Consider the following 15,318-nt stretch of genomic DNA (forward strand, 5'->3'; position numbering starts at 1 on the left):
CTCTCCTTAAAATGTTTGAATGACTCACAACTATGATTTACAAAGATGTGCAATTATGTCCAAAATCAATTTTTTTGCACTGAGACAATAGTTATATGAAAATCCATTATATAACTTAAATAATTTACATTTATGAAGATATACATTGTTACTGTCAATCTCAACTGATACTGTATATGACTAATTCTATCTGTTAAAATACTGTAAACAAAACATACACACTTGATGTGAATATACAAATGTAACTCTTTAATAACTTAGCTGATAACTTAAGCAAGTTTTTGTTTTAAATGGCAACTGTGGTTTCATTGTAACGTTCTGGATAATGTAGACTATTTTACTTTCCAAACTTTAACAATTGGCCTATGGCAAACTGTAAGCTTTACTTCCTTACCTTCATATTAAGAAAATGCATTACATTTTGATATTAATTATAAACAACATTTTTAGAGCAATCGATCTTAAGACCCATGTTCAATCTATAGAAACATTCCTGAAGTTAATTAAATGAATAACCAAACAGCCTATATTTATACAGCCTTCACTTTGCAAAAAGCCGTGACAAATATTCAAACTGGCTCTGAAACATTTCCAACTAAATGTGCCTGCATAAAGCAGTTTGATTGGGGCAAAAAAGCTTCGAGATAACTTTCAAGATCAAGATGACATCATATGATTCCCCACCACCAAAATTAGATCGCATCTTAGCTGAAGTGCCAAACAGTAATTATTCTAGATGTATACCATGAGGATCATATGAACTAATTGGTCATTCTACATAAAGAATATTATATCAAAACATAATAACAGGGATCAAAAGAAAAATCGATATTAGTTGTAAGTGTGGTATATCAGTGTTCTCAGCTCCAACCCTGCCAACACAAGACTGTACACACTTAAATTACCCTAGGAGCTTGAATTAAAAAAAAGGTTCCACAGTTTAAGGTGGTCAGGGTCCAGTTTGACTTTTATGCATCAGTACAAAGCTGGACCTTAAATGTGCAGCTCTCCAAATCCACTGGCCTGGATTTGAAAAGCACTTAAAAGGACACTTCAATTTCAAAACGGCACAGTTTTCTCTCAAGTACTTCTCCTGACAGACAGCTCTGCAGAACGCCATTCCTACAGTACGCAGATTCACCTAACCCCTAAACCAAGTCACAACAGCCTTGAAATTTAAAATATCAACAACTGCACCATTGTATCGTAAGCCTCATTCACAGTTCTTTTTCCTCTTGTTTGATGTCCTTACAATTAATAAGAAAATCAATAGATCTGACTGAATGCATTAGTGCAAAATCATTATTGCAACCATCTAAAGTTCACACAAACATTTAAATCAGCAGCAGTTTCAAGTAAGACTATTCACGTTGCACATTTCTAAAATGATCACAACCAAACTGCCATTAAATGAGTGCAAAGGATAAACAAAAATACACTGTTGAAAAAAGGAGCTGATGCTGACACTATTATCTGAAAACAAACACCCAGTTATTTGCTTGGCAATACTACTGAAGCACAACTAGGAAATATTGCAAGCTAAAAATAGTCTATTTGGACGTTGTAATCTAGTCATTAATTTGTTTCCAATACATTGGGTACTGATGGCTTTGTACAACTCAAACAATAATGCTGTCACACCTAAAGACTTCATTTTGTGGTGAGAGTAAAAGAAACCAGTCAATGGACATGGAGAGCTATGACCTAGTTTCCAACATATGGCATACTGTGCGGAATATACAAGTGTAAAGGTGTTGAATGGCCCTTGCTTCCTTATAAGGGGAATGCAAGAGTTGAGGATTAAGTGGCTTTTATTTCAAGCAGCACAGAGCATACAGAGGAATAACTGAGCTTAGATCACTCGGTTGCGTTTATGGGTTGGGGAGTCTGTGATGACATCAGCGCACTGGGCTGAGGTCCGCTTCCTGGTGCCCGCCCCACCAAGGTGGAGGGCCATCTCCTCCGATATGAAAGTGTTCAAGTCCACATCGTGCAGTCCGTTCCTTCTGCGACCTGCGTTTGAGCTGCCGCTCACGTGAGTAGGTGAGCCAGGAGTGCTAGAGCGGACGCTGATGCTTGCCATCGCTCCACTTAGACCTACGAATGAAACATGAGATATTTAAACCTGGTTATCAAGCATTGCACTCTGTTTTGTTCATCTCAAATTTGCTGCCCATAAATAATGAAACATTTTAAACAAGCTTGTGATGGATTTGGTAGGCTGTTTTTATGCATAATTTAATATTTGTCATATTTATTGCATAAGAAAGTCATACGGGTTTGGAACAACCTGAGGGTGAGTTAATTATGACTATTCCTTTAAGGTCCTTTCAATAAGAGATATTCCTCTAAAAAAATAAACTTAAAGGAATATTCCAGGTTTAATACAAGTTAAGCTCAATTGACAGCATTTGTGGCATAATATTGATTACCACAAAAAATAATTTTGACCCTCCTTTTCTTTAAAAAAAAAATAAAATAAATAAAAAAAATATCTAAAATCTGGGTTCCAGTGAGGCACTTACAATGGAGGTGAATGGGGCCAATCCATAAACGTTAAAATACTCACCATTTCAAAATTATAGCAACAAGACAAACAACATGTGTGTTAACATGATTTTAGTGTAATAAAATAGCTTACTTACCTTTTCTGTGTAGAGTTATAGACAATTTTACAACTTCGTTGCCGTGATGATGTAATGTCAACAAACTCTAAAATCCTAAAATTCTGTAAAAATTACACTTTACACAACTTAACAGCTCAAATAATACACAAGTTTTAACAGAAGAATTAATGTGTGCTTTTATAAAATGAGAAACTTCACATTTCTGTCTTTAAACCCTCCAAAAAATTGGCCCAATTCAATTTCATTGTAAATGCTTTTTTGTAAACATTTTATTTATTTATTTATTTTTTTAAAGAAAAGGAGGGATGAGTAGAAATAATTTTTTGTGGTAATCAACATTATACCACAAAAGCTGTTGAACTTAACTTGTACTGAACCTGGAATAATCCTTTAAAGGTTAAATGTGTACTTTAAAATAATGCTAAACATTTTAAATAAAGCTAAAATTATTTCTCCAAATTTGCAGAGACAACTATAAGGCCAAGTCTACATTAACCCAGATTAATTTAAAAACTCGTTTTCATTTTCAAAACGCTCTGTCCACACTGCCATTTTCAAATGTTTTCCAAAAATTACTCGTCCACACTGAAATGAATGAAAACCTTTAAATCCCCTTATTGCGCAAGTGAAAAATTGCCGTTCCATGTACGAGCTGAAATGCAATTGTCCTCGTGTTTCGTCGCCGGACAGCAATTCCGAGTAAACTTCACGTCGCCTTTAAAGGAATGGATTGTGAAGGCTGTACAAAGTAACATTTGTCTTTAACAACACTCTCAAAGTGAATAACTGGCACAATAACACCGCTACAATATGGCCCGTCATCTTGATTGTTTTGGGTCAAACGGATCACATGACTGCATCACATGACAACAAGTACCTCATCGTTTTCAGATATCTCCTTTTTCCCTGTCCACACTACAACACATAGACGCCATTTTCAAATGTATCCATTTGGAATGGCGTTTTCAAAAAGCTCAGTTTTCGCTGACAAAAACGCCGTCTCAGTTTGAACGGAAGGCCAAAACGTATAGAAAAAAGATGCGTTTTCAGGGGCCTGAGTAGCTCAGCGAGTATTGATGCTGACTACCACCCCTGTTGTCATGAGTTCGAATCCAGGGCGTGCTTAGTGACTCCAGCCAGGTCTCCTAAGCAACCAAATTGGCCTGGTTGCTAAGGAGGGTAGAGTCACATGGGGTAACCTCCTCGTGGTCGCTATAATTTTTGGTTCTCGCTCTCGGTGGGGCGCGTGGTGAGCTGTGCGTGATGCCGCGGAGAATAGCATGGGCCTCCACACGCGTTACGTCTCCACGATAACATGCTCAACAAGCCACATAAGATGTGCGGATTGATGGTCTCAGACGCAGAGGCAACTGAGATTCGTCCTCCACCACCCGGACTGAGGCAAGTCAATACACCACCACGAGGACTTAAGAGCACATTGGGAATTGGGCATTCCAGATTGGTGAGAAAAAAAGAAAAAGATGCATTTTCAAACAAAAACTTATTAGTGTGGACGCAGCCTAAGTAAGCCACTGGTAGTGTGATTTTCCCTAAAAAGTGTAAACATTGTGGCAGTATCAAAACATTGCTCTGTTTGTTTAAGAATCCTGACCAGCCCAAAAGAGCAACATTGGCTCAACCAATGACGTTTTGGCTGGGACATTGTCCGATCAATAGCAGATGGGGCAATCTTCAGAAAACCTGTTTGAAAATTACTATTATTTTTGCAGTTCCATTTGGTAATGGTGGTCGCGCAGAAATTACATTTCACCTTAAAAAAAAATTAAAAACCTTCACCTTGTACTTGAACTCCATTTGGCAAAAAAACAAAAAAAAAAAACAAGAATGATAAATTAACAAATAATTAGGGGTGCACTGATTGATCGGCCACCGATCAAAATCGGACGATATTAGTCTTAAATCCGTGATCGGCGATCGTGCCTAGAATCGGGCCAATCTTTTCTGCAGCACACAGGGAATCACACATACACTGCTACTCTAATAAATGAGCACTTTCTCAGCCCTTGAAGCATGACAGAGTGGCCTTTGGAGGGTGAGTTGTTGGCATTTCTAAACATTCACAAATTTAAACTTTCAGACATTATGTAATTCACATGAAAATGCCGTTTTGTTTTTAAAAATGTCTACGAATTGCACGTGTATGTATATTAAGTTGCCCATTTTCTAGAGTCATTAAGGTAGTTATTCTGACTTGTTGCACAGTGAGCAGGAAGAGGATGAAGAGGCTGCTAACAGGTATAAAAACGAATTAAAAAAATAAACATGCGAATACAAATCTGAGTACACGTGATGTAACGCGAGTTACAATCAGACGTTGTGTGGAGCGATAGAGACTGTTTGAGCAATCATGAACGTTTTTAGCTTCACTCTCTTTAACATGAGTGCTGTCTGTGTCAGACAAACATGCGGCTCTCCATGTGCTCTCCATATCTCAGTCACTCATTTCAGCGCTATTCTGTGAGGATCCCAATTTAAATCAGATTCATATTGGTCACTGTACCACTAATAACAGATATGACTCACGCATTTGCCTTATAATTAGTGATTTGTGTTACAAGACGCCAAAGACAGTAATCATAGATATTAATAATTTCTCACTGGAGCCGTTTTAAAGCTTGTAATGGACATATTTTTCTTATTTTTGTAAGTATCTCTGCTGTGTGTGATGCTCTCATGGTTTTTGGTTGCCAGTATCATGTCACAATGACTTTTTGATATTGGCAAAAGAACTATTAATAACAGTTTTCAATAGAAATAAATGTTAGCAATTTACAATTAATGTAATTTTAATGTAATTTTGGTAACACTTAATAAAAAGGATTCATTTCTTTAACATTAGTTATAATGCATTAGGTATCATGAACAAACAATGAACAATATATTTTTACAGCATTTATTAATCATAACGTTAATTAATAATATAATTGTTCATTGTTAGTTCATAGTGCATTAACTAATACAACTTTTGATTTTAAAAATGTATTAGTATATGTTGTAACTAACATTAAGTTCATTAGTTCACGTTAACAAATGGAACCTTTTTATAAAGTGTTACCGTAATTTTACTGTGTGGGGTATAAACATATAACTGCAGCATATAACTTGCAAAAGTGTGGCAAAGGGCACTTTAAGAAAGAATCGGTATCGGCCGATCGATGCAACACTACAGATAATATGTAAAAATGTATTGTTTAAGTTGTCAGCCAAGGACACATACAAGGCCCATAACCCAAAGATCCTTAATAACTACAAGAGCATGTTTGGGATTTGTAAAAGGGTAGAGTACAATCCACTTGATAGTGAGCTGATGCAAACCAATTCCACATTCAGAATAATGAATGACCACTATATGTAGACCATAAAGTGCAGTAACTATATGACACAAAAACACTCAGTGACAGACACAATCACATGCAGTCGTCAGCCATTTCTTATCAGCTACAAGTGGTTAGTGATATTTACCATGTAGTGCTATGGCCTCACAGAAGGGCTGTAAATCAGACTCTACAGATGACAACACTGTGTCTGATGAAGGTGATCGGTTAGGTGACATCACAGTCAGTTTGGGGGCAGCTTTAAAAGTCCTTGGTGGTGGCGCTTTACCACATAAGAAACTTATCAAATCTTCCCTTCGTATAGTTCTCCTTCGCTTTTTGACCCAGGCCAAAACATCCTTATTACGTCGCTGATGACCAATCTGAATTCCTAATTCATAGCTCCTCTTGTGTGCTTCATCACTCTCTGTTGAACAGATCACATTGCAGAACAGATTATATAAAACAGTTATAAATCTTTTAGCAGTACGGTGCTCTAGATATGTGCGAACCCAAATGGGAAACGATGAGTTACCTTTGTAAAGATTAGTCACTGCTGTTGCAGCATTCTGAAATGGAGACCACAATGAAAGTCCTTGCTGATGGCAGACTCGATCTGCAAGACAGGAGTAACATCAGGAGCGCTCCCATGACATTACATGCTACAGAGATTACTAAAATAAAGTAGTTTCAGAAAAGCATTATAATAGGCTTACTATTGTCAATCTCTTAACTGGAGACTGGGAAAAGCATGGAAAATCCCTTTCCTTACTAAGTGGACAATACATGTCAAATTAAGCTGGTTTAACAATTGATTAAACATGTCAAAAAAACCCTGTGTCTGTCCCCTTGCTGCCATTTCCATAGCATTTACTGGCCAACCATAAAATAGCTCATTTATTGCTCAATTTAAAAAAAAAATATATATATATTATATATTATATAGCACAACTGTGAAATAATATTTTGCATATAGAAAATTAAGCCTATTTACATTTTTTACATTGTGACATTATTTTCAAGAAAGTTACACACATTTTACCCCCCAATTTGCATTACTGCAATGCAAAAAAAGACAGTCTTTATGATATTCTCATTACCGCAATGTTACGAAAATTGTATATTTAAAATGGTAACGTATTTATATATTATAGTAATACTCTCTTGGTACTACCTTTCATTTTCATATTACAATAAAAAAAATTAATCATAAATCATTTGCAGGGTTGGGAAGTAATGGAAAACATGTAACAGGAGTATGTTTTTAAAATACAAAATATATGCAACTATAATCCACTAGTTACAATTTAAATAGTTGGTAATCAGAATAGTTACATTCAAAAAGTATTTTGATAACTAAAGAGATTACTTTGCATTTTATTGTAATTTGTTCCATTTAATATTTAGTCTGTTCAGTTGCAAAACATTTATCCATATAAATGATGCAATCCAAAGTGCATTTGAACAGCGGTGAAACACTTTCTTAAGATGTGTTACATTCATACAAGCAGAAAAAGTAGTACGTTTGAAGTAAATAGAAATAAACATTGTGTAAATTCTTGCTATTTCTAGCCATTTTACACGCACCTGTTACCAGGCACGATCATATTTTTTATCAAGAAAATCCCTGTTAGATTTTTTTTTTCTTTTTTTTTTTTCTAGTAAATCCTTTGATATTAGGGCAAAAATCATATCCTCGATAAGAATTTTTGTACTGTTTCTCTGTAAACATTCAAAAAAACCTTTTGCTTTATCTTGTTTTAGAACCAACGCTGCATACGATATTTAGGTTTTCGTAGAATGTATTTTTAACATGTGTATTTTGTCTTATGTACTAGCAGATTTTTTTATAGTCAAAATAAGTGGGAAAAAAAATCTACCCAGTACTGAAGAAGTAATCCAAAGTATTTCGATTACGTTACTAACATTGAATGGAATACGTTACAAATGTATTTTTACAGACAGCAGGTATTCTACAATTTGTAGTGGAATACAAGTAACCATCCAACCCTGTAAATCTTTGGTAATACAGTAAAAAAGGTAGGCCTGTACGGCATTATGGTAATGAGAATCATAATTGAAAACAATGAAAATAGTAAACGTAAAACGTCTGTACACCTTACGGTAATTGGAGTTGGATGGTAAAATGTGCTTAAATGTTATGTATTTGGCATGGTGAAATGGAAACAATAATGTCATAATGCAAAAAAATCTGAATGTGTCTAAATGTATTCTTATCTTTATGGAAAAATATAATTTCTTATATCAATTCGATTGTTGTATTTATTTGTGGTTAAACATAACCAGGACATTTTCTGAAGAGTTTTCGTGAGATTCACCCAAGTCCATTTCACTTAAAAACGAGCCTATCCTATGTGGATTGTTTAGATGAAAAGAACAATGACCGGCTAAAAACATCTCATATCACAGAGCTAACAAGCCGGTTTTCATGCTAGCCGGTTAGCTAACGTGATAACAACGAGCAAACTGTCAAACATACAGCCAGACCGGTGCGGCTAAAGCTAATTACCGTTAATACGACCAAAATCAGGCCCAAACACCGGATTTCTATCACTTTAGTGGTCAAATGGGAATGGTGGTATTCGCATTTCAGATTCGGTTGTGTGCTGTTCGGTCTACAAGCAGTGGGTTTACGCTTTATTTTTCTAGAAGCGATCGGCTTCTTTAGCCGAGCCGATGGGCCGCTAATGTGGTCTCTTTCTCTGCCTACAAACCTTTATAAAGTTGCGCCACCGCTGTCGCGGAATTCTGGAAGAGATGCCAGAGTTTAACCTGGTTCTGGTCCACTTCCTCCTCGCTCGGTTCTTCTCGTTCGGCCACCGCAAGGCACTGGCGCTCCCATTTTGAGAACCAATGTTCGGGTCCGTGTTCGTGGATCTCCGCTTCGCTCTCCTCCTTCTTCTCCTCCATGATGAATACTGAGAAACTTCGGTGAACTTCTGGTCGTTGTTCGAGTGATTTTTATTTATTTATTTATTTTGCTCTTATGGGTGAATTTTCGTTCTTGAAACCATATAGCACCTGAGCAGTATCGGTTAGTATCCTCAGCTATTTATTTATAATTCAGAATTAAAAGTAAATAAAGTGAAATGTTGTATCTTTTGTGACGCCGAATTCTGCTTACCCAAAAGCTAGCCACCCCGGCTAGAGGGTCGCATTTGCCATGCGCAATTTCACGCATTCTTTCCTTCATGTGGGCGATTTCTATTTAAACACGCCCCTTTACTTTGCGCATGCTTGTAGCAATTATGTTGTTGTTTATCGCTGATCATAGAAACAATATATTAAGTACTATAATAGAATAGTATATACTGCATGTATACTGTATATGTTATCTGTATATATTTATGTACATTCTGACCTTTTAAATTTATATTTAAACATTTATTTTTGATAATAACATTTGTATTTTTATCATTTTATATATTTTTTAGGCTTGCTTTTCATATGCCATTGAGAAAAAAAAAAGATTTAATATTTTCCTAGCACATTTTTAGTAGAAAAAATAGTGTCTACATTTTGCTAGCCTAAATTGTAAATTAGACAAAATTGTCAATTGCGAATTAATTAAAAATAAATTAAAATCTGTAATATTGGCGGCTTGTGAAGTTTTCTATAGCTTACGCAAATGGTTATTTAACCAGTGTACTGACAAGGAACATAAAACTTGAGACAGAGTGAGACATTTCTGATCAAGAAGTGTGGTTGTAATCATTCACTGGGATCTAACAACATTTAGGTTTAACAAACAATATTGGTGTAATTGTAAGTACATTTGCAATCTATTCAAAAGAACCTGAAAAATCCTACTCAAGCTTTATGAATATCAATCTACATGACATTTCATCTCATTGTACAATATCTAAAGAGTTTTGATGGCTGTACACAAAATTGCTGTAGTTTTTTGCATTACAAAGTCAACAAGGATGGAAACTGAGGTAAACTATTAAAGGAAATTTCATCCTATTAACTTCTATACATCATTTGTTATACATTTTGTAGGGTTGTCCAAATTTCTAATGAACATAGTTCATTACAGCATTCTGACTCACAGTGTACAAATGTGGTTCACTAACGTATATTAACCATAATACAACACAGAGACAGCTTTTAAGTTTAATTGCTACATATCAAAGATGAAACCAAATGTTAAAGATTGTCCAGAAATATGAGCGTAATAGTGAATAGTAAATGAGGTTTTTGCCCACTGAATGCTGATTATGGTCATATTGTTAACCATAGTAAAAAAAGAAAAGAAAAAAAAAGGGAAAAAAAATCATATTTTATAAAGAAAATGATTTTTTAAAGGAAAATTTCACCCAAAATTTAAAATGCTCTCATCATTTACTCACCTTCATGCCATCCCGGATGTGTGTGACTTTTGTTCTTCTGCTGAACAAAAATAAAGATTTTTTAGAAGAATATTTCAGCTCTATAGGTCCATACAATGCAAGTGAATAGTGACCAAAATTTTGAAGGTCCAAAAATCACATAAAGGCTTCATAAAAGTAACCTACATGACTCCAGTGGTTTAATCAATGTCTTCTGAAGGGATCTAATCGGTTTTGGATACGAACAGACCAAAATATAACTCCTTTTTCACTTTAAATCTTGACATCAGCATTCTGCTTGGTGATCATGATTTCAAGCTCGATTACACTTCCTAGCACCATCTAGTGCTTTGCATATGTGTCAAGCACTAGGAAGTGTAATCAAGCTTAAAATCATACATGTGCCTAGAGACTGCAGATTGTACAGAGATTGCAAGATTTACAGTGAATTTTTTTTTTTTTTCATTTTGGTCTGTCCTCACCCAAAACCTATTAGATTGCTTAAAGGAATATTCCTGGTTCTATACGAGTTAGCTCAATCGACAGCAATTGTGGCATAATATTGATTACCACAAAAATTGATTTTGACTTGCCCATCCTTTTCTTTTAAAAAGCAAAAATCTAAGTTACAATGAGACACTTACAATGGAAGTAAATGTGGGCCAATCTGTAAACTTAAAAATACTCACTATTTCAAAATTATAGCCACAAGACGTAACCAAAATGTGTGTTAACATGACTTTAGTGTGATACAATCACTTACTAACCATTTCTGTGTAAAGTTTTATCCAATTTTACAACTTCATTCTCATGACAATGTAATGTCAACCATCCCTAAAACACTAAAACAACTATAAAAATGATAATTTAAACAACTTTACTGCTCAAATTATAAATTAGCTTTTATAAAATAAGTGTCACATTTCAGCCTTTAAACCATTTAAATTGGCTCCATTTACTTCCATTGTAAGTGCCTCACTTTAACCTCGATTTTTCCTTTTTTTTTTAGAAAAGGAGGGATGAGTCGAAATTATATTTTGTGGTAATCAACATTATGCCACAAATGCTGTCGATTGAGCTTATCTTGTATTGAAACTGGAATATTCCTTTAAGAAGACATGTATTAAACGACTGGAGTCATAATGGATTACTTTTATGCTGCCTTTATGTGCTTTGTGGAGCTTCAAAGTTTTGGTCATCATTCACTTGCATTGTAAAGAACTATTCCTTTAATGTGCTCAAGGACATTAAACCACTACTGGTACACCTAAACAAGTGTAAAACGACTGCAGTGGTAATGCACAGGCAGCTCAAAGGAATTATTTTGTGAGCTCTCACTGTAAAATCAAGTAATTGTTTTCTCTTTCTAACAGAAGCAGCTACCACATTGGGTTAATCAAAGAATCATGATGAGTGCATTTGAAGTGGTTTTGGCTAAGAATAAAAGGCTTTGCTTTAAGTGTCGAAAGGAGGCCATTTTGGGTATTTGGCTGAGAATTTAAGGTTAATTTGAAAAAGAACACCACCATCTTTTTCTTGTTCATTTATGAACCATTTGACAGTTATTTCAGAATATTAGAGTATTTTTGTATTTATTTTTTTCAGGGAACAATACAGGTTAATTATGTGGCCATGCAGTTTCAAAGCATGAATGACTACTTATTACCTTGCAGACAGGACCCAGCTGCTCTTTCTCCCTGCCAACATTTTTAGGGCAATAATTAAATCCCCTTGCTTTCCTATGGTGGTAGACGGGTATGAATATACTATAACAACAACAACCAAAACATGCAAATAAAATAATAATTAATAAATTATAGTATCCAGAACAGCGTATTTTTATGTGCCATTTTTCGCATTAAGCATTTTTTGCTAAATACGATAATTGATCACAACTTAATAATTCAGTCATTTTAAAACACCTACATTCTATATAATGATAAAGATGTTGATATGATACCAGTAAGACAAATATAAAACACCATTGTTGTAAGGTATAGGTTCAAAACGATACGTTTCAATAAACCGAGAGGTTGCATTTGTGCGTATGCGCGTACGGTGTGCGCCACTGTTTGGATCTTCGTGCGGATGTGACATTTCGGATTCGGAGAGTCTCGCGACCGCCATTTTGAGTTTTACCTCAAACTGAGCATCATAAACCACGGGAGAGGGTGAGAGAGATTCTGGCCGTGACCGGGCAAAAATATATTTTCGCCTTTGAATAGACGTTTGGGATGCAGCTTCGGGGTGCAATTGAGCGTTAGGTGTTCAGGTTAGTTTCACGTGTGATAACGGCGAGGCAAAGCGCGTGCATCTTCGTGACTTTAAACTTCTAAATTAGTGCGATTTCACATTCGAGTCTGGCTTGAATGGATAGGCTTTTTCCCCGCTCCCCCCCAGAAGAGGGACAATCGGAGGAGCATACGGACTGGAAATATTGCAGGGAAAGTTATATTTAAACATAAATCTCTCGGAGGCGCATGAGTCGCATTATTTCTTTCTTTATCACTCTTGCTAGCTTCAGCTATCTAGCAGCAGCTAGCAACAAACAGGGTATCCGTTTTCCCCGGCTGCAGGTTGTTGTGAGTTGAATTTGCCCCGCACTTGCACGGGGGAGAAAGCCGGGTGGAGTTGTTCGGGCCTTCTCGAATCAGAAGCCCGAGGCCACCGACTATCGTTAGCATCCCTTTACCCAGGCGCCGAGATTGGGCGAATAGCGAGCAAATACGTCCGTGTTTCTCTGCCTGCTCCCACGCCGGCCTCTCTCCCTCCATCCCCGGCGCTGACAGCAGACAAGGCCGAGGTCGTCTTATTACAGGCCCAGCCGCAAAGGCTCGACCTGTTTACTCCACCTCCGACTCCCCACCAGCCACCCCAGAATCCACTTCCCACGGAACCGCAGTCAGTCTGGTCCGAGGGAGACAAAGAGCCCAAACACCATCCCATCCTAGCAGCCGCCAACATGAACCACCATCACACGCACCAGCAGCAGCAGAAAGCCGGCGAGCAGCAGCTCAGCGAGCCCGAGGACATGGAGATGGAGGGTATGCCCAGGCCTCTTGCCAAATAAAATACACATTAATTTTTAACCCGTTTGAAAACGCACGATATTATTACAGCTGATGTTATGATTGCAATATTTAGCTGGCTAGATGTTTATTAATTAGCAAGCCACTTTGTCGCATGTTTTGACCCCAATAGCTCGTCAGCCAGGAGCTAATCGTTACCTCGATGCATGAGGAGTTGAACCAGTCAGCAAAAAGTCCGCTCTTTCAACATCATATTTTATTTACTTTCCAACAGGAGTCGCATTTCACTGTGTTATTATTCAAGCGCGCGGAGTGGTGTATGTTTAAATAAATGTAATTGTGTGACCGTTACTTCAGTTGTATTTTGTTGTCTTAGCTGTATGGCTATCTGCTGCGTGCATTAACGTGGCGCAGCCTATCTTTAAGCTCTTCTGTCCGGCAAACTGTGTCAGGTTTTCATCTGATTATGTAAGGGACCCATCGGCTACACCTGTAGATCATGTGGGCAACTTTTGAAAAGCATAAATGGGTGAATGCTCGTTTTTGCTGGCTGTGGACTGTTTAGCAGGTCTTTTGAATGGACGAAACGTTAAACCGCTTACGCGCAATGGATAAATGTAAGTAAATAAGATATCGTTACTGTGACAAATAATTGTGACAACAGGTAGCAGTAATCGCTAATGGGCTGATCGCGCTGATTCCAGACGTTTGATGGTGAATTTGCAAGTGAGATGATTTAGCAAGAGGTTTGGCCTTAGTATTAAGCCGGGCCAACAATCTAGGTTGACCTATATAACAATAATAATAACAAACATCCCTTTTACACAATAAATCCATACGATTTATCCGTGTAGTTTAGTGTCCTTTCATCATAGCAGATCGTATGTACGTTTCTGAAAACATGTTGCTGGCTCGGGTTTCTTCCCAGTCAGCAAATCCTCATGTCCCGACACCGTGTTTTGTTTTTTGTTTTTGTTTTTTTTTTCCTGTTGCGAGCCAATGAAGTCAAATAAACGGCTTCAGAGCATGTTTGCTGAAAAACAGCCCCATTTTGACAACTAACATTTGCTCCTTGGGTCCTTTAACTATTTCGGTTCGAAACAAAACAGTTGGTGTAAATTACATGATTGGACAATCTGTTTAGACCTTATTAATGTGTTGCTTTTATTATTGGTTTTGGATGTGATCCGCATAGGAAGTTGATTGATCAGGGGGAGTGGATGGCAGCTTTATTCCAAGATGGTGGACTGTATTTTGCACAGACCAGTTTCTGTGAGGCCTACTTGCGTGTGTGTTTGTTTATGTCGGGGAGACAGCGCTGCTCGCGACACATGATGGCTCACCAAAGGATCCGCGATCAAAGTAATTTATTTGCTCTGTGCCCGGTTACATTAGTGTCGGATGACACGGTTTGTCATAGATAAGCGCTTCGTTTGCGGAGGGAAATGTTAGCAGCACGGCTAAATGTGTGTGGAGGGGGAGGGGGTATACGAGAGGATTAACTCCGAAATGAATCCGTAATTTAGTGTCCTTACTCAGTGACACCTGCGCCGTTATTTATATGGGGAAAGTACGTGTGTAAGCTTCAAATATAGATTTGACGTGTTAGAGACACGGTGTAACTCAATGAGTGCGCATCAAGGCCAGCGCGTGGGGATACACCTACAGCGCGCGGGGATTTTCTGCTTCATTGTATAACGAGTCATGCTGTGGTACCACGCGCCATTTTTAATGATTACGGATTTATTTTCTGCTTTTGGCTCGTACCCTGTCTTGGTCGCGGTAACAGCACAGAAAGTCCCTGGAACACGACTGTTATTTCTTACTCGCGTCGTTCCAGACGTTTGATTTTGCGCTGCATTTCGTCAAAGTTCTGCAGTACACGTGTAGGGGCGTTTCTGATGCTGCTGTTCAGAGACCCGCACTTAGACCTCTTGAGATATGTAAATGTGCGCACACATAGTTACAGTTTACT

The 15,318-nt window shown here is 37.3% G+C and overlaps 2 protein-coding genes across 6 annotated transcripts in view; one reads left to right on the forward strand and one right to left on the reverse strand.

Annotated features, from left to right (window-relative positions):
- Positions 1 to 228: 228 nt before the first annotated feature.
- Positions 229 to 9,154, reverse strand: LOC127451143 (HUWE1-associated protein modifying stress responses-like). Its single transcript, XM_051715601.1, has 4 exons — positions 8,698 to 9,154; positions 6,498 to 6,578; positions 6,111 to 6,389; positions 229 to 2,097 (listed from the first exon to the last, which is right to left on the reverse strand). Exons 1-4 carry the CDS (start codon positions 8,891 to 8,893, stop codon positions 1,853 to 1,855), a joined length of 801 nt encoding a protein of 266 aa, XP_051571561.1. The 5' UTR covers positions 8,894 to 9,154; the 3' UTR covers positions 229 to 1,852.
- Positions 9,155 to 12,858: 3,704 nt separating this feature from the next.
- Positions 12,859 to 15,318, forward strand: part of LOC127451140 (ubiquitin carboxyl-terminal hydrolase 7-like) — a 28,310-nt gene continuing 25,850 nt past the window's right edge. The window contains exon 1 of one of the 5 annotated variants that reach the window (XM_051715595.1): positions 12,859 to 13,358. In XM_051715595.1, the coding sequence (XP_051571555.1) occupies positions 13,277 to 13,358 (82 nt within the window). In that variant the 5' untranslated portion in view covers positions 12,859 to 13,276. Of the gene's footprint in view, positions 13,359 to 13,819; positions 13,961 to 14,548; positions 14,706 to 15,318 lie in introns of those variants that run through there. The other 4 variants (XM_051715593.1, XM_051715594.1, XM_051715591.1 and 1 more) reach the window with 4 other exon arrangements.

Source organism: Myxocyprinus asiaticus, chromosome 14 (assembly GCF_019703515.2).
Source record: "Myxocyprinus asiaticus isolate MX2 ecotype Aquarium Trade chromosome 14, UBuf_Myxa_2, whole genome shotgun sequence".
Lineage (NCBI taxonomy): Eukaryota > Metazoa > Chordata > Actinopteri > Cypriniformes > Catostomidae > Myxocyprinus > Myxocyprinus asiaticus.